This window comes from Kogia breviceps, chromosome 1 (genome assembly GCF_026419965.1).
Source record: "Kogia breviceps isolate mKogBre1 chromosome 1, mKogBre1 haplotype 1, whole genome shotgun sequence".
In the NCBI taxonomy this organism is placed as follows: domain Eukaryota; kingdom Metazoa; phylum Chordata; class Mammalia; order Artiodactyla; family Physeteridae; genus Kogia; species Kogia breviceps.
This window is the reverse complement of record NC_081310.1, coordinates 21,356,615-21,375,424: the sequence shown is the minus strand read 5'-3', so window position 1 is coordinate 21,375,424 and position 18,810 is coordinate 21,356,615. Positions and strand designations below refer to the sequence as shown.

Here is an 18,810-nt window from a genome sequence, read left to right as displayed (position 1 = left end):
GGACTTCTCAGCTTGAGCAGCTGCATAGATGGTGGTGTCTCTCAACATGAGAGGCTTAGGAATGAGGGGCTGGTGTTATCTGAGTTTCAGGTGCTTGGGCACCATCCAAGGGGGCGCACGCAGCAGGATGCTAGTCCTGCGGTTGCGAGTTCAGGGGAGCCCTCTGGCTGCGTGGTCATCAGCACATAGCCGGTGGTCAGAGCCATGAAAACACATTGCTTTAGTTCAGTGGCTCTCAACCTAGGGCAGTTTTACCATAACCAACAACCCATCTCACCCCAAGGGCAATGTCTCGGGACATTTGTTGATCACCAAAGCAAGGGAGTGATGGTGCTACTGGACATCCTACAACGTACAAAACAGCCCTACAGCAAAGAGTTTTCCAACTCAAAATATCAATAATGCCAAAGTTAAGAACCCCTTCTTTAGTTATACGTACTTGTTTCTTTGTATCAATCAAGCTTGATAATGAATGCATCAAGGCATTTCTCTCCCTTTCCTTGGCTCTCTCGTTAGAGACTATGATAGTGAGATTTTGTTTGCTTTGGTTAATGTCTCTTTAGATCTTCCACCCATTTTTTGTTTGGGTTGTTTGTTTTTTTTGATACTGAGCTTCATGAGCTGTCTGTATATTTTGGAGAGTAATCCCTTGTCGGTTGCTTCATTTGCAAATATTTTCTCCCATTCTGAGGGTTGTCTTTTTGTTGTGTTTACGGTTTCCTTTGCTGTGCAAAAGCTTTTATGTTTAGTTAGATTTGTTTATTTTTGTTTTTATTTCCATTACTCTAGGAGGTGGATCAAAAAAGATCTTACTGCAATTTATCTCAAAGAGTGTTCTACCTGTGTTTTCCTCTAAGAGTTTTATAGTGTCCAGCCTTCCATTTAGGTCTTTAATCTATTTTGAGTTTATTTTTGTGTATGGTGTTAGGGAGTGTTCTGATTTCATTCTTTTACATGTAACTGTCCAGTTTTCCTAGGACCACTTATTGAAGAGACTGTCTTCTCCATTGTATATTCTTGCCTCCTTTGTCATAGATTAGGTGACCGTAGGTACGTGGGTTTATCTCTGGGCTTTCTGTCCTGTTCCATGGATCTGTATTTCTATTTTTGTGCCAGTACCATATTGTTTTGATTGCTTTGGTAAACCTATGTGTGTATGTATACACACACAAGCACATTTATACAATCCTAATTAGTTTCTGTAAATTTCTTAAAGTTCTAATGATATAATGATGATACTTTCACACTTGCCTGTGGGAGATCACTGATTAAAGACAAAGATTGGAGTAATAATTCATGAGGTATTTGGTGTTGAGGGCCTTACAGATTTGGACCCAGAATAATGACTGGCTCATTCTTCCAGACGTATGTCATCCACTGTATGATACTCAGCACCGTGGAACAACTTTACACTTCCTTCATCTAGAATTTCAGCGCTGTTTGCTAAAATTGTTAGCTCTTGGACTCAGGGGTAAAGGCCCTACTTCAAAGATAAAATTATTAGGAAAATAAGGTACTAGAATATTAACCTAAATGAATGATCTTCTGGTCAGTCAACAAGTATTTATTGTAAACTAAATATATCCCTGGTTGTGTGTATACTATGGGGAGACTAAGACACATAAGACATAGTCCTTACATATAAGGAGCTCTTCTTCTAGATGAAAAGATAATATGAATGTTTGTAAAACAACACAGGCATATTAATTCGTTCCTGAGAAAGGGAGAAAAATGAAGGCAACTGAGTAACCTAAAGATTTCAACTATATAAAGAAATATAAAGGAAAAAGTCAAGAAGAAAACATAGCAAAATATGAACAGTGCTTGCCTCTTGGGGATGGGCTTACAGGTTACTTCTCAGTGCCCTCCAGTCAGAGACCAGCAACACTTGGAGTTGAGCAAGCAGGGCGTGTTTCTCTTTGAAGTGAGGGAGGACCCGCACCACAGAGAACTGTGGGGCATCTCAGTAAGAGGATGTTAGAAAGGACTTCAGTGATTTGTGTTTGTGTTAGGTTTGGGAAGAGTTGAAGGGGCTTTGCTCTGAATTGCTTTCAAAAACCAGGCATTATTTTGTGATTGAGGGTCTTAACAAATCTTACCAAGAAGGAAGACTAGACCAAGGCTAAGGCTGTGATTGGTAAAGAAGCAGCTGTCATTTACATTAGCCGGGACAGGCAGTGTTTGACTCTGTGGTTTGGACAGTGTTCACGTTTTATCTGTGTTCAGACATGATTGTGCGGGAACCTTGTTTTTCTCTTGATCCATCCTGGTCACGGAGTGGCCTTCTCTGATGTTGATGTTCTGTGAAATTGTTTATGTTCAACAGGAGAGCACCACTGCCTTGCTGTGAGGGCCCAGCCGGCTCGTAGCAACACCAAAGCCCACTTGCTGGATGTCCGGGCCTGCTTGTCTCTGTCTCAGTGGCTTTATATTTCCAAATTTTCTATCATGAGCATATATGCATATAGCAGGGGGAGGGGTACGGAGAATGTTTTGTGGGTTGTTTTTTTTTTAAACAAAAACATAAATGTTGAGGTTAAGGAGGAAGGGCCTAGAATTAGATAGAAAGGCCCTTTGGGCAGCCTCCATGCACAAAGTTGTGACTATAGAAAGAAAAACCAGAAAAAGACATTTTGATAAAAATCTATTTGATTTTAAAAGCAACTTTTGTGAGATTGTGGTTTAGACTGTTACATAGTCAGTTCTCAGCATCTGTCTATGCTGAAGGCAAAGGAGGGCTTTTGGCTGTTTATTCTTAGACTGTACTTTTGCAGCGGTTATGGGCATGTCGTGTTCTCAGACCCGCTCCAGAGGAAGGGACCCGCACTGGCCTGAGTCACAGTGCACTTTCTGTTGCCCTCTGAGGAGAGCTGCTTGCACTGCATTTCACATCCTTATCTTACCTTTTCCCTCCAGAGGCCTTGAATGTTTTTGCTCAAAGATCTTTGTTGATGGCTAAAGCTAAAGCAGGGTAGAGGGAGAGGAAGCAGAATCTCTAATTTCAGGGCAGAGTCCACAAGGCAGACCTGCTGCCCGTGGTAGTCTTTACAAAGACTCAGCCAGAAGTGAGAAAAATTGGCCTTTATAATGTTTTGGTTTTTTGTTTGTTTTTTTTTTGCCGTACGCGGGCCTCTCTCCGCTGTGGCCTCTCCCGTTGCGGAGCACAGGCTCCGGACGCGCAGGCGCAGCGGCCATGGCTCACGGGCCCAGCCGCTCCGCGGCATGTGGGATCCTCCCGGACCGGGGCACGAACCCGCGTCCCCTGCATCGGCAGGCGGACTCTCAACCACTGCGCCACCAGGGAAGCCCTATAATGTTTAATAAACCTTTCTATTTCAAAGTTTGCTGGCTTTTTACTTGAATTCCCCAGATTGTTTTATATATACTATTTCCTCTTTTTCCAATTAATACTTGAAATATTTTGGGGAGATTAGAATAAAATTCTTTAGTCTTGGTCCTAAAAATCTAAAGATCTGTGGCTCAGAGCAACTTCTCAGTATCTTTTGGGGTCTAAGTTTCTTAAGAGAAAAACGAGCAATGACATACTACTTTTTTATATATTCTATTTGGTGTTTCTGGTAATGATGTGGTAATAAGAGGTTTATCACTAAAAACCCCTTGGACAAGTAGAACTTTTTTTTTCTTAATTTCTGTTTCTTCCTATAAATGTCATTAAAACTTACCCTTATCTCAGAAAGCCAGAAAGGTTATTTGATGTCTGCCAAGTGCTTTGAGGTAATATGCAGTCTTTAAAATAGTGATAGGGCTTCCCTGGTGGCGCAGTGGTTGAGAATCCGCCTGCCGATGCAGGAGATGCGGGTTCATGCCCTGGTCCGGGAAGATCCCACATGTCGCGGAGCAACTAAGCCCGTGAGCCATGGCCGCTAGGCCTGCGCGTCCGGAGCCTGTGCTCCGCAATGGGAGAGGCCACAACAGTGAGAGGCCCGCGTACCGCAAAAAATAAATAAATAAAATAAAATAGTGATAAAAATTCCACTAAGAGACCCAAAATTCTCAATGTTTTTTAAAATGTGCCCCATAAGACTAAAACATATAACATCTCACCAAGAAACATATCTGTTAAATTTTCATGAGCTAAGATAAGAATATCTGATATAATAAAACGTGATATTTATTAAGCACTTAACTGTGTTCTACGTACTTTACAAATATGAATATGCTTAATCCTTGCAACTGCCTTTTGAACTGTTTGAATTGAATATTTAAATATTCAAATGAGTATTATTTCCATTTTACTGATGAGCAAACTTTATCTCCCAAAAACAGGATACAAAGATGTGTGGGGTTTTTTTTTTATTTTATTGAAGAAATATAGTTGATTTACAATGTTGTGTTAGTTTCTGCTACACAGCAAAGTGATTCAGTTTTTTATATATTTAAAAGAATATATATATATATTCTTTTTCGTATTCTTTTCCATTATGGTTTATCACAGGATATTGAATATAATTCCCTGTGCTATACAGTAGGACCTTGTTGTTTATCCATTCTGTATATAATAGTTTGCATCTGCTAATCCCAAACTCCCAATCCATCACTCCCCCACCCCACCCTTGGCAACCACAAGTCTATTCTCTATGTCTGTGAGTCTGTTTCTGTTTCATAGATAAGTTCATTTGTGTCATATTTTAGATTCCACATACAAGTGATATCATATGGTATTTATCTTTCTTTTTCTGACTTCACGTAGTATGATAATCTCTGGGTCCATCCATGTTGCTGCAGATGGCATTATTTCATTCTTTTTTATGGCTGAGTAGTTTTCTGTTGTATATATGTACCACATCTTCTTTATCCATTCATTTGTCAGTGGACATGTAGGTTGTTTCCATGTCTTGGCTGTTGTGAATAGTGCTGCTATAAATGTAGGGGCGCATGTATCTTTTTGAATTAGAGTTTTATCCAGATATATGCCCAGGAGTGGGATTGCTGGATCATATGGCAACACCATTTTTAATTTTTTGAGGAACTCCATACTGTTTTCCATAGTGGCTGCACCAATTTAACATTCCCACCAACAGTGTAGGAGGGTTCCCTTTTCTCCACACCCTCTCCAGTATTTGTTATTTGTAACGTTTTTAGTGATGGCCATTCTGACCGTTGTGAGGTGGTACCTCATTGTAGTTTTGATTTGCATTTAGAGATGTGTGTTTTCTATGTATATATTCAAAGACTGGCAAGAAATTGCAAAGTAACAGTCACCATGTTATGGTGGTACAATTATGTTAATTTTCCTCTTTATTTGTTTTCCACTCAACTATATGAATAAAAATCATTGCTGATTCCAGACTCTGTTATGTGCTATAAGAATAGATTTCTGTGACTCAATATAGATGTAATTTTTTTTTTTTTTTTTTTTTTTTTTTTTTTTGCATTACGCGGGCCTCTCACTGTTGTGGTCTCTCCCGTTGTGGAGCACAGGCTCCGGACGCGCAGGCTCAGCGGCCATGGCTCACGCGCCCAGCCGCTCTGCAGCATGCAGGATCTTCCAGGTCTGGGGCATGAACCCGTGTCCCCAGCATCGCCAGGCGGACTCTCAACCACTGCGCCACCAAGGAAGCCCTAGATGTAATTATTGAAATAACATAAAAGTCGTAGCACATCTTGAATTTTTTTTTTTTTTTTTTTTTCGGTGCGCAGGCTTCTCACTGCTGTGGCCTCTCCTGCTGCAGAGCACAGGCTCCGGACACACAGGCTCAGCGGCCATGGCTCACGGGCCTAGTCGCTGTGTGGCACGTGGGATCTTCCCTGACCGGGGCACAAACCCGTGTCCCCTGCATTGGCAGGCGGACTCTCAACCACTGCGCCACCAGGGAAGCCCCTTGAATTACTTTTTGAACCTGAGTTTTCCATAATGTATAATGCTTAATCAGAATTATAGGATTAAACATCAGAATAATAGTGTAAATGGGTCATAACTTCCCTTTTTTAAAATTATGGTAAGAGGACTTCCCTGGTGGTGCAGTGGTTAAAAATCCACCTGCCAATGCAGGGGACACGGTTTCAAGCCCTGGTCCAGAAAGATCCCACATGGCACGGAGCAACTCAGCCACAACTGCTGAGCCTGCGCTCTAGAGCCCACGAGCCACAACTACTGAGCCCACACATCACAGCTACTGAAGCCCACACGCCTAGAGCCAGCCCGTGCTTCGCAACAAGAGAAGCCACCACAGTGATAAGCCCTCACACCGCAACAAAAAGTAGCCCCTGCTCACCACAACTAGAGAAAGCCCACGCACAGCAACGAAGACCCAATGCTGCCAAAAATAAAGAAAGAAAGAAAATAAATTTTTTAAAAATAAATTAAAAAGATAAATAAATCACAGTAGGATATGTCTAACTTAAATTTACCATTTTAACCATTTTTAAGTGGACAGTTCTTTGACATTAGTGCATTCACATTGTTGTGTGCAGTCATCACCACTGTCCATCTCCAGAACTCTTCATTTTGCAGCCTGAAAATCTGTACCCACTAAACAGTAAGTCCCCATTCCCCATTCCCCATTTCTTTTCTAATTCTAAGAACTAGAAAATTTCTGAGAATCTAAATTTCTAAGAATTAATTATTTTTCTAAAATATTACTTTTAGATAAGCATTTGTTTATTGTGTTCCTTTACATACTGAGCTTTCTCAAAAGATTTAACTTAAAGAGTGCCCTAAATATGGCATGTTGGCAGTTGCTCCCCATATGCAGTTGTGAGAAAAATTTCTCCTCTGGGTTCTGATAAAGAAGACACTCAGTTGTGATAGACGTTTTTGCCAATATCCCTATCATAAACACAATAATAAGCCTTTCAGGACTGAAGCTGGTGGTTCTCCTAATGTAAGCTGCGGACATAACTAAAAGCCAGTTCATTAAAAACAACTTCATGAAAGGTCAAAGAAATGCACTTCGAGGATGTTTGAGCCTTTATGAAAGTCCAGCTTGACCCAAGAATAGAATTTAGATATTGAGAAGTATGAAAGAATTATCTTCAGGCAGTCCTCCATGAATCAATTTCTTACGATAGAGCTTTTGATTAAAACAGGACAGTAGGGACTTCCCTGGTAGCACAGCGGTTAAGAATCCACCTGCCAATGCAGGGGCATGGGTTCGGTCCCTGGTCTGGGAAGATCCCACCTTCCGCAGAGCAACTAAGCCCGTGCACCACAACTACTGAGCCTGCACTCTAGAGCCTACGAGCCACACTACTGAGCCCACGTGCCACAACTACTGAAGCCCATATGCTCTAGGGCCAGAGAGTCGCAACTACTGAGCCCAAGTGCCTCAACTACTGAAGCCCGCATGCCTAGAGCCTGTGCTCCGCAACAAGAGGAGCCCCCTCTTGCCACAACTAGAGAAAGCCCGCATGCAGCAACGAAGACCCAACACAGCCAAAAATAAATTTTAAAAAACAAACAGGACAGTGGTAGTTTGAGGTAAAGTTCTCTAGCAGCACAGGGAACATCCATGTGCTGGGTGACCATCTAGGTAGGGTTGATAGTGCCTTCCTTCCTCCCTTCCTTCCTTTCTCATTGCGGTGGCTTCTCTTGTTGTGGAGCATGGGCTCTAGGTGCGTGAGCTTCAGTAGTTGTGGCACATGGGCTCAGTAGTTGTGGCTCATGGGCTCTAGAGCGCAGGTTCAGTAGTTGTTGCACACGGGCTTAGTTGCCCCGTGCATGTGAGATCCTCCCAGGCCAGGGCCCGAACCCGTGTCCCCTGCATTGGCAGGCGGATTCTTAACCACTGTGCCACCAGGGAAGCCCTAATAGTTTTTTAAGAACATTAAGAATCTCAAAAGGGTTCATGCCTTATGAGGTAACCTCTTGCCCCACCCCCTACCTCCTCCTACTGGTTGATTGAGGGACTCAACAGGGCAGTATCCTCAGGCTTTCCCACTTCCGATGTAGCTTGCAAAGTCCAAACATTTCTTTTCTCCATCATGATAAATCCTTATTACCTGTTCATCATCACTATTTAAACAAGATTTCCCCTCCCGCTCCCACTTCCCCTGCCAAATATAGCACCAAATATCTCTACTTGGGGCTTCCCTGGTGGCGCAGTGGTTGAGAGTCCGCCTGCCGATGCAGGGGACACGGGTTCGTGCCCCAGTCCGGGAAGATCCCACATGCCGCGGAGCATCTGGGCCTGTGAGCCATGGCCACTGAGCCTGCGCGTCCGGAGCCTGTGCTCCGCAACGGGAGAGGCCACAGCAGTGAGAGGCCCGCGTACCACAAAAAAAAAAAAAAAAAAAAAAAAAAACCAAATATCTCTACTTATCTGGAGATAAGATACTGAGTTTTGGGGGGAATTCCCTGGCGGTCCAGTGGTTAGGACTTAGTGCTGTGAACCCGGGTTCAACAAGATGTGTGGCCAAAAATAAAAATTTTTTTAAATTAAAAAAAAAAGATGCTGGGTTTTTTAAATTACAAAAATACACAATAAAGATTTGGGGCCTTACCAAATGTCCATTCAGTTGCAGATTTGAACTTCAGAACTCAAGTTTTTAAATTCCTGGTTCAGTGTTATTTCCACTTTTCAGACCTTTTTATTAAAGTATAATAATGCACATACAGAAAAATAGACATATCATTAAATGTCCAACTTCATGTGTTTTTATAAACAAAACCTTCAAGAAAGAATATTAGCAGTTAATTTCATGGAGACAGGAAGTAGAGTGGTGGCTGCCAGGGGCTGGCGGTGGGGAGTAGGGGAGGCGAGGGTTGTCCCTTAACACAAGCAAATGTCTACTTTGGGAAGGTGGCTGATTATGTTTTAGATTGATGATTGCTCAGTAATGTGAATGTAATTAATGCCACTAAACTATACATTTTTAAATGGTTAAAATGATAAATTTTGTTACATAAATTTTACCATAGTAAAAGAGGGAACGTTACCAGAGCCACAGAAGCTGGCGTCCTGCTTCCTTCAGGCACTGCCCACCTCTACCCGCACAAGGTTAACTGACGAGATTGAGGGAAACTTAGGGATCACGCAGTCTGACTGTCTAGTTTTACACAGAACTAGAGGGAGAAAAGAAAAAAAGCACAAAGATTGTTTCCTAAGGTCACACAGAAAGTTTATTTTCCCATGTTTATTTCGCAGGTCACAGTGGATTGAATGGAAACATAACTTATTTCTTGAACCTGTGTTAGATGAACATTTGCATTTTATCAAATAATAGCAGCTAGCAGATGTACAGTTTATTAAATTCTTAAACATGCCCAGCTGGGAGGACATGAGAGGACACCCTCTGAGCATGGACCAGACAGAAGCCGGTGATAGCTCAAGGTGCCGGGTCATCTGACCCTCTGCTTTGGAGCACCTGCCGAGCTAATATTTACACCTAAGGCTTAATGACATATGTTTATTTACTTTTTTCCTGTGTGTTTCTTCTTAAACTGTTTTTTCCATGTAATATTTGCTACCAAGGAAAAACAATATGCAATGTAGATTTAAGTTATGAATCAGAATAATAAAGCAAATACTCACAAACCTACCATCTTGACAATGTCCTATACTTTAAGTCACTAAGAACTGTTTTGTTTGCCTCTGCAGTTTAAGTCACTAAAAATGTTATTAAATATGTACTGTATGCGTGCAAGGTACCGTGTTAAGTGTTGTTGGAATTCTAAGGCTGTTCTGATACTTGTCCTTTCTAGCGTCTCTTGGTATGAGCTGAAGGGGAATTGGCACCGAAGTCAGGGTTGGGTTTTAGATAAAGGGTTAGGGAAGGACACATCGAGCACAGAGGGCTTTTGGCTTTTTTTTGTAGAGCAGTTTGCTGATTTGATTGTTCTCTCCTGGCCACGTTCAATGTTATTTCTCCCTTCCTAGACAGGCTCACACCAAAACTAAGCACATATGCACATCAAAACTAATCCGCTTATGTACTTGCCATATTTAATCAGGCAAAGGCAATGTGATTCTTCACCTTTGGAAAGATTGAGGGTGGTGGGTTTTGATCTTGGTGTTTTGTTTTTGCTATAGTACTTACAGATTCTTCAGACGTCACCAGCATAAATTGTTTGCCTTCAGCTTTCCCAAGTTTGGGATCTACTTCTTAACCTCATTTCTCAAAATTGAAATTCGTAAAAATCTGTTACACTAGTCTGGGAGTCAGTTACATTCATTTAGTCAAGCAGCCATTACTATTTATTTAGAACCTATTATGTGGGAAAATACAGATCTTTAAAGCCTCAGTGAAAGTGGATTTTTCTCTCTTACTCAGAATGGCACCAAACCCCCACTGGATGCAGATGTAAATTTGGAAGCAGTTGCTGGTGACCTTCGCTGTGATTGCTATACGTGAGTATCTCCATCTCCACAATCAGTTAACTCTCTGAGGCTCAGTTTTCTCATGTGCAAAATGAGGGAGAATGATGTTGGGAGGATTAAATTAGGAATCCTGTGAAGCACCCAGTGTCTGGCTTTTCCTCCTCCTTCCTTCTTAGAGGAGGGACTGCCCATTTTGAGGCTCTGAGGAGTTCCCAGGAGTCAGGGGAATCCTCTCATAGGTTCACTCTTGCTACTCAGCTACCCGGACCACCACCACTGCCTTTCACAAATTGTCTCTGTCGTTCCAGAATATTAAAGCAGACATTTCATTACCAGCTGCCAAATTATCGAGGTGCTTCAGCATTTAAAAGAAAGTAATCTACAAGTTTTTCAAGCCTCAGAATGCATTTTTCACAGCACACCTGTTAATATTCACACAGCCTGTAGTAAAAGGAGGAGGTCAAATATTTCTGCCTTCAGCTTTCATGTGTGTGTGGTGGTTGTTGTTTTTGTTGTTTCCTTCATGTGTTTTTAAGTAAATTTGTTAACTTCCCTAGTTTTGGTTCACAGGGAAGAAAATGAAATTCACGTTGGACTAACAGGGGACATCTCTCCCTCTGGCTTATTTTAAAAACCCTGTTGATTGTCCACAATATACTAGCGTGTTCATGATATTCCTCTAGGTCAAGGTCAAATAATGTGCTTTCTGAAGCTAAGTCAATCAAGGAAAGCAGTGTTTTAATCTCTGAGGTCTTCAGGAGTCTGTTATTCAGCAGTGTAAATTTATATCCAAGGAACATAGCCACCGGTACTGATATAGGCACTCAGTTCTTTCCAGTTCTGGTTAAAGAATTTCACATAACCGTCTCTCTCTCTTTTAAAAGAAAATAAATTTATTTATTTATTTATTTATACATTCATTTTTGGCTGCGTTGGGTCTTCATTGCTGTGCACGGTCTTTCTCTAGTTGCGGCGAGCGGGGGCTCCTCTTCATTGCGGCGCGTGGGCTTCTCATCGCGTTGGCTTCTCTTGTTGCAGAGCATGGGCTCTAGGCGCACGGGCTCAGTAGTTGTGGCGCACGGGCTTAGTTGCTCCATGACATGTGGGATCTTCCTGGACTGGGGCACGAACCCGTGTCGGCTGCATTGGCAGGCGGATTCTTAACCACTGCGCCACCAGGGAAGCCCGGCAGGCAGATTCTTAACCACTGTACCACCAGGGAAGCCCACATAACCGTCTCTTATTAAGATGATTCCACTTGAAACCGTGCTGGTCATTTTTAGGGCATGTGGCCAGGATCCAAAGTTTAATGTCCAGTTTTTTCATATATGAACATCTAAGGATCTGAGTCTTGATCTTTGTTCTGCCACCCCAACCACAACGCGCCTGAGAGATTTGCCGCACTCTGGTCAGGACCCTGGGCTCAGTTAAGAAAGTAGTGACTGTCTCAGTGAAAGCGAAATGGTCCCCCAGGCCGTGGTGGTGAGGGCCGTATGTAAAAGCCCTACCTTACCTTTAAGGAGAATGTCTCTCTTCCCCTCATTGGGAATCAAATGCATTCCACTCTATAATTAATGAACTTACTGCTAAAGAAAATAAGACTTAAGTGAGTAGTTTACATGTTGGAGTGCTAAAATCTGAAAAGAGTTTCAGTTGGTAGCAGAGGCAGTTTTGATGGCAGAACTTACCCTGGGCCAAATCTTCTGGATTATACCACGTAAGGAGTCAGTTAATAAATGGGTTAGGCTTAAAGTTGAATGTTGTATGTTTTGAGTTTAATGCCACTGTCTTCACAGTTTGAAAGGCAGTATAATCCTGCAGTCTTCAGCTGCTTGTTACATTATTGGTTAATGTGTGTGATTATTAAATAATGTTACAAACCTAATAGGTAACCAACAGAAAGATTGGATTCAGTTAATAATTTAAACTCTGTGGGTCTTTAATTTTATTAGTTATGCGGATTGTCGCATTATATGTTAAATGTTTGTCTAGAAATGAGGTTTTTATCCCCCAATTCAAAATCTTTCTCAAAGCATCTGTAAGAATCCTGTTAAAGATGTAATGTATTGAAACACCAGTCAGCCCCAATGTCTTTCATTGAACTCGAGAGCCATACTGACTCAGCATATTACACAGAAGCATTAAATGAAGGTTTGTTAGTTCTTGTCATATTTTAAGTAATTTATGATGTGTCCATTCAGCTTGAGCCTGAATCAAGTGCATCAAAGACTTTTTAGCCTTTGTATTTTCCTTTTTTGAACTAAGGGTCATAAATGATCTTTTATATAAGCTTAGTTTAGACATTAGGTAATATACTAATGGTATATACTGGTAATGGGCCAGTTAGCACTTTAGCATGGACCTTGTGAATGAAAATTTTACAATAAATAATGTATAAGTTGCTTTCTACTGACTGGTTGTTTTAGACTTTTTATATTATCATTAGTATCTATAGTGATTAGCATGGGAATATTTATGGTTCATTGCATTGTTTCCTTCATAATTTCCTTTCTTCTGAAAGTTAGAAATATTTTAGGTGAAAGCTAAAAGCTCTTTCCTACTGACCATGATCAGTTTATCCCACCTTTATTGGTTAGTGTCTTTCCTGATTGTTTAATATGTGACTTAAAAAGAAATTGCTGTCAGACTTTTTTCTGGGCTTTTGCAGTGTCTAAGAATAAATGAATACGAACAGTTCTTTTATTACAGGGGTGCAGATCTCTCTGCTTTGGTACGGGAGGCTTCTATCTGTGCCTTGAAGCAGGAAATGGCAAGACAGAAAAGTGGAAGTGAAAAAGGTACAGTTCTCTACAGAATCTCTCAGTCCTAGTTAATTATGACTCTGGATACCTAAAATCACTGTTAACCTGGAAAATGTCCATTTTCTAGCATCTGTCATCTGTGATATTAAAATGGGGAGATACTGGTCAGAGGTTACAAGCTTCCTGCTACAAGATGAATAAGTTCTGAGGATCCAGTGTACTAATTAGCAATACTATGTTATATACAGTTAACCCTTGAACAACATGTGTTTGAACTGTGCAGATCCACTTACATGTGGATTCTTTTCAGTAAATATGTAGTAAAGCACTACACAATGCACACTCAGCTGAATCCGCAGATAATGGAACCACAGATTCGGAGGGCCAACTTTAACATTATATGCAGATTTTTGACTGAGGGTCGCCACTCCTAACCCTGGCATTATTCAAGGGTCAGCTGTACTTGAAAGTTGTTCAGAAAGTAGATCTTAAAAATTACCACCACAAAAATAAAAAAGCTATCATGAGGGGATAGAGGTGTTAACTAACCCTACTGTGATAACTGTTTTGCAATATATTCACCCATCATATCATCACGTTGTACTCCTTAAACTTAAATGTATTATATGCCAACAATATCTCAATAAAGCTGGGAGAAAAACGAAGTAACAAAACACATGATCTGTTTTCTTTAAAGGATAAGAATCTTTCTCTAATTAATTCTGGAGAAAGTACTTTTTGGTATAATTTGTTCCATAATAAACTGTTTTGATTGCTGGGGGAAAAAAGATTACAAATTAAAAGATTACACTTTTTAATATAGGATATTATAAACATTACATGTTTATGTAAAATTAAATGTGGTCAGGTATATGTAAATTAAATTAAAATTAAAAAGTGTCTAAAAACTCTTGAGCACAATATATCTGGCTTGAATATTGTTCTGAAAAAGAGTAGAACCAGTGTTATCATTAATTTCCTCAGTGTTCCCCTTGAATGCTTAGAAGTCTCTCAAGAGAAATTAAGTTGTAAATCACAATTAGCATACTGTACCCAGATATGTATATTTATGCATTTGCTCCACAGGTGAACTCAAGATTAGTCAGAAGCACTTTGAAGAAGCTTTCAAGAAAGTGAAGTCATCTGTATCAAAAGAGGTAAGCAATGCTCTTAAAGGTATAAGAGAAAAGCGACTAGAATTGAGAGTAGTAGGTATGTGAACTCATGAAAACGAGCAAAACAGTTGCCTCTGTGAGAGTGTTCTTGAGACACTGTAATGTTGAATGTTTTTAGAGACTAAACACAAAGAGAAAATGACCTCTTGTGTCTGTTTCCACAAGCTCAGAATTTTTAATCAGTCTCATTCAAGTATTATTGGAACTGCTTCACCCATTTAAACAAATAATTTCTTATCTTCTTCAACCTAAGCTACCCAGACTAAGCACTATAGACTTACCTGTAGTTTCAGGAGACTAAAAATACCTTCACCATAAGGTCAGAGAAGGGTTAAAAATCACTGTGACTTGTCCTTACAAACAATACTAGATTTTCCCATATTTATTTCTTACTGTGTTGAGGTATTCTGTTTGTAATAAGTTCAATATATCCTATTAAGTGAAGTCAGGTTACTATGACACTTACAAAGAGAGCAACAAAATATCCAACCCTAAGAAATGCATAAATTGAAAACTGTTGTGATAAGTTTTGTTCACTTGGGTATCTTGTGTTTCTGAAACTCCTAGAATGTGCCTTAGCCACAAGATCCTGTTTATTAACTACACTAAAAATTCCTTTAAATCGTTTGCCATTTATTACCGCAGGCTCAGTGTTTATGACTACTCATTGAAAACACTTAAGTCCAAGTTCAAACACTTACTGGGTTGGCCAAAAAAGTTCGTTCGGGTTTTTCCTTAACATCTTACAGAAAAACCGGAACAAACTTTTTTGGCCAACCCAATATATGCAATGGGTTGCTTTGTTCCAGTGCCTCCGGTCTTGGTGTAAATGCTCTAAGTTAGTTGACCATCTTATCACTTTTAACTAAAATAATCAGTTAAGGGGTTTGGGCTGGTGGTGGTATCTTTTAGGCCTATGACTTACTTCTTTTTCTGCTAGAGTAAAGTCAAGTCTGCTGAACTTGGACTGGGTCTTCTACCATATTTGGAGAAACGAAAGTCTGCTTTGACCTCTCAGGCATTTTTGTATACTAGAGGAAATGTTTTTATTTTATTGAATATCTTTGAATAAGATAATCTTATTAATTAAAATCAGAAACAGTTTTATAGTTAATCTTACTGGAAGTTTTCATTCTGATCAACAAGAGAGTACTGATATGTGTCCTTCCAAAGATTTAGTCATTAAAAAGTATCTTTTTTAATTGAAATTGTTTCTTATCTACAGCCAAGTTTTGAGGCTTTTCAAGAATTAGGACATACTGACATAGCTTCACATTTGGCACTCTCATCCTGTAACCTTACTTTTTTAAATTGAAATTTAATTTACCTATGTAAAATGCACAAGTACGGTTCTGTCAGTTTGGGCAAACGTAACCAGCACTACAATCAATATAGAGGACGTTTTACACTTCAGAAAGTCCCTTGTGTTCTTTTGTAGTTGTCAGTCTCTTTCTAAACGCTGCTCTAGGTAACCCCTGAGCTGACTTCTGTCGTCATGCTCAAACTTTGCCTGTTTTAGAACGTTATGTAAATGCAGTCGTACAATATATACTCATTTGTCCGGCTTCTTTTGCTCCGTGTAGCGTTTTAGAGACTCATCCACTTTGCTCTGGTTTTCACTAGCTTGATCTATCCTCTTGCTGAGTAGTTTCCCGTTACATGAATATACCACAATTTGCTTATTCTTTCCCCTGTTGGTGGACACTTCAGTTGTTTCCAGTTTTTGGCTTTTATGGATAATGGTGCTCTGAATGTGGGGGGGGGGGGGGGGCTGGGGAAACATGTGTTTTTATTTATCTTGAGTAAATAACCAAGAGAGGGGATTTCCTTGGTGGTCCAGTGGCTAAGACTATGCTCCCAATCCAGGGGGCCCCAGTTCGATCCCTGGTCAGGGAACTAGATCCCTCATGCCCCAACTAAGACCCGATGCAGCCAAATAAATAAATAAATACATATTAAAGGAAAAAAATGACCAGGAGAGGAATTGGTGGGTCTTATGGTGAATTTATGTTTATAGAGAACTGCCAACCTTCTTTCCAAAGTGACTGTAATACCGTTTTACATTTTATGAGAGTTCTGGTTGGCTCACAGTCTCACCAGCACTTGAATATTTTCAGTCTTTTAATTTTAGCCATTCTGCTGGATGTGGAATAGTATCCTTTTGTGGTCTAAATGTGTGTTTCTCTAATGACTAAAATGTTGAGCATTTTTTCGTATGCTTATTGGTCATTTGGATATCTTATTTTGTGTCCTCATCTTTTGCTCTTAAAAAGTTGAGTTGGGAGGGCTTCCCTGGTGGCGCAGTGGTTGAGAGTCCGCCTGCCGATGCAGGAGACACGGGTTCGTGCCCTGGTCCGGGAAGATCCCACATGCTGCGGAGCGACTGAGCCCGTGAGCCATGGCCGCTGAGCCTGTGCGTCCGGAGCCTGTGCTCCGCAACGGGAGAGGCCACAACAGTGAGAGGCCCGCGTACCGCAAAAAAAAAAAAAAAAAAAAAAAGTTGAGTTGGGGGCTTCCCCGGTGGTGCAGTGGTTGAGAGTCTGCTTGCCAATGCAGGAGACGCGGGTTCGTGCCCCAGTCCGGGAAGATCCCACGTGCCGCGGAGCGGCTGGGCCCGTGAGCCATGGCCACTGAGCCTGTGCATCCGGAAAAAAAAAAAAAAAAAATTGAGTTGTTTCCTTATTATTAAGGAAACAACTATTATTCCTTATTAAACTAAATTCTTAGTTTATCTTAGGTAGAAGCCTTTATCAGATATGCATACTGAGGATATTTTCTCCTAACCTGTTGTTCACTTTTTTGTTTTCTAAAGGCATCTTTTGAAGAGCAGTTTTTAATTTAGATGAAGTTCAATTTATCTTTTTTCTTTTTTTTATAATTTGTGTTCTTCTGTCATAAGAAGTCTTGACTATGCTAAGTTTGCAAAAATGTTCTCCTTTGCTTTTTTTCTAGTAGTTTAATAGTTTCTGCTTTATAACAAAGTGAATCAGCTATACATATACATACATCCCCATATCTCCTCCCTCTTGTGTCTCCCTCCCACCCTCCCTATCCCACCACTCTAGGTGGTCACAACATCAAGTGGTTTTTATATATTGACCTGGGATAGCTCCTCATTTGTCACTGTTTTACTTTCTTTACCTCTAAAAAGATCACTTCAGTTTTCTAGAAACTTGTTTGTGTTTGCTTGCTGTAATTTTTTTTTAACATCTTTATTGGAGTATAATTCCTTTACAGTGGTGTGTTCATTTCTGTTTTATAACAAAGTGAATCAGTTATACATATACATATGTCCCCAGATCTCTTCCCTCTTGCGTCTCCCTCCCTATCCCACCCCTCTAGGTGGTCACAAAGCACCGAGCTGATCTCCCTGTGCTATGCGGCTGCTTCCCACTAGCTATCTGTTTTACGTTTGGTAGTGTATATATGTCAGTGCCACTCTCACTTTCCCCCTCCCCATATCCTCAAGTCCATTCTCTAGTAGGTCTGTGTCTTTATTCCCGTCTTACCCCTAGGTTCTTCATGACCTTTTTTTTTTTTTTTTTCATTAGATTCCATATATATGGGTTAGCATACGGTATTTGTTTTTCTCCTTCTGACTTCATGCTCTCCTGCCAGGTAAATCATTCCTACCAGCTGGTGACTTCTCTTTCCCCGAAGCACTTGGCTCCCTGGTGCCACATGGTTGTTAATTTGAGGTTGGACAACAATGGCATGTGAAGTGGATTCTGTGTCCAGCAATTGACTGACATTATAGTAGGGTGTAGTTTAGTTAGAGGCCAAATGCAGAACTGTGTCACCTGACCCAGTAAATCCTTGGTAAGCAGTTGAGGGTGGAAAGTGAACACATGATCAAATATTCTGTCTCTGAGTCTCTACCTGTATTCTTCATTCATTCCCACTTCATTGGTACCAAACTTTTAGGCTCCATCTGAAGATACATGCCCTGTCCTAGTTTCTGGTGAGAGAAAAGCCCTATTGTGGTCCTAAGAAGACTTAATAGACTGGTAATTTGTTGTGACAGATATCCCAACAAAGAAGATTGAACTCTTTTTGCCAGTTGCTTCTCAGTCACTGTTAATTCTCTCCCCTCTGTGAGGTCAAATTCTCTTTTCCAACATGTGTCACTTCATAGACCTATGAAGCATAACTTATTTTGCTGGTTTGGTTTTTTTCAGTAATAACTGCTCACCACAGACCTGAGGCTAGGCTAACTATTAATAAATGTTGAGACCTTGAGATTATTTTCCCAGCTACTATCTCAAATTATAGCCTTTTCACTCTGCCTACTGTGGCATTGTTCAGATGTCAGGAAGGAAACCTCACTCAAACATGAATTATAATTTTTTTTTCCTCCTCTATTAAAGCCACACCATAGAAACTCTCCTGTTTTATTAACTCGTCATTTTAGAGTTTTTCACACCCACTGGCCAGAACACATTGATTCTCTTCTTCACACTCAGGATTATATAGTTTATCCATTTGCTTGATCAAGTCTGTCACTTTGACATTTATGAGAGAAAAGCTTCCCAAGTATAGTCCCCCTTGCCTCTGGCTGTGTATTGAGTTGCCTAAGATCCCATCCATCCATAA

The 18,810-nt window shown here is 40.6% G+C and overlaps 1 protein-coding gene across 7 annotated transcripts in view; it reads left to right on the top strand.

Moving 5' to 3' along the window:
- The window catches only part of NVL (nuclear VCP like), a 111,005-nt gene that overhangs the window by 74,758 nt on the left and 17,437 nt on the right, over positions 1–18,810 (top strand). For all 7 annotated transcript variants that reach the window (XR_010839523.1, XM_059069362.2, XM_059069352.2 and 4 more), the window contains 3 exons: positions 10,234–10,310; positions 12,990–13,078; positions 14,129–14,199. Coding sequence is in view for 6 of the 7 variants with exons in the window: in XM_059069362.2 (XP_058925345.1) it covers positions 10,234–10,310; positions 12,990–13,078; positions 14,129–14,199 (237 nt within the window). In the remaining variant the exon portion in view is untranslated. The remainder of the gene's footprint in view (positions 1–10,233; positions 10,311–12,989; positions 13,079–14,128; positions 14,200–18,810) is intronic.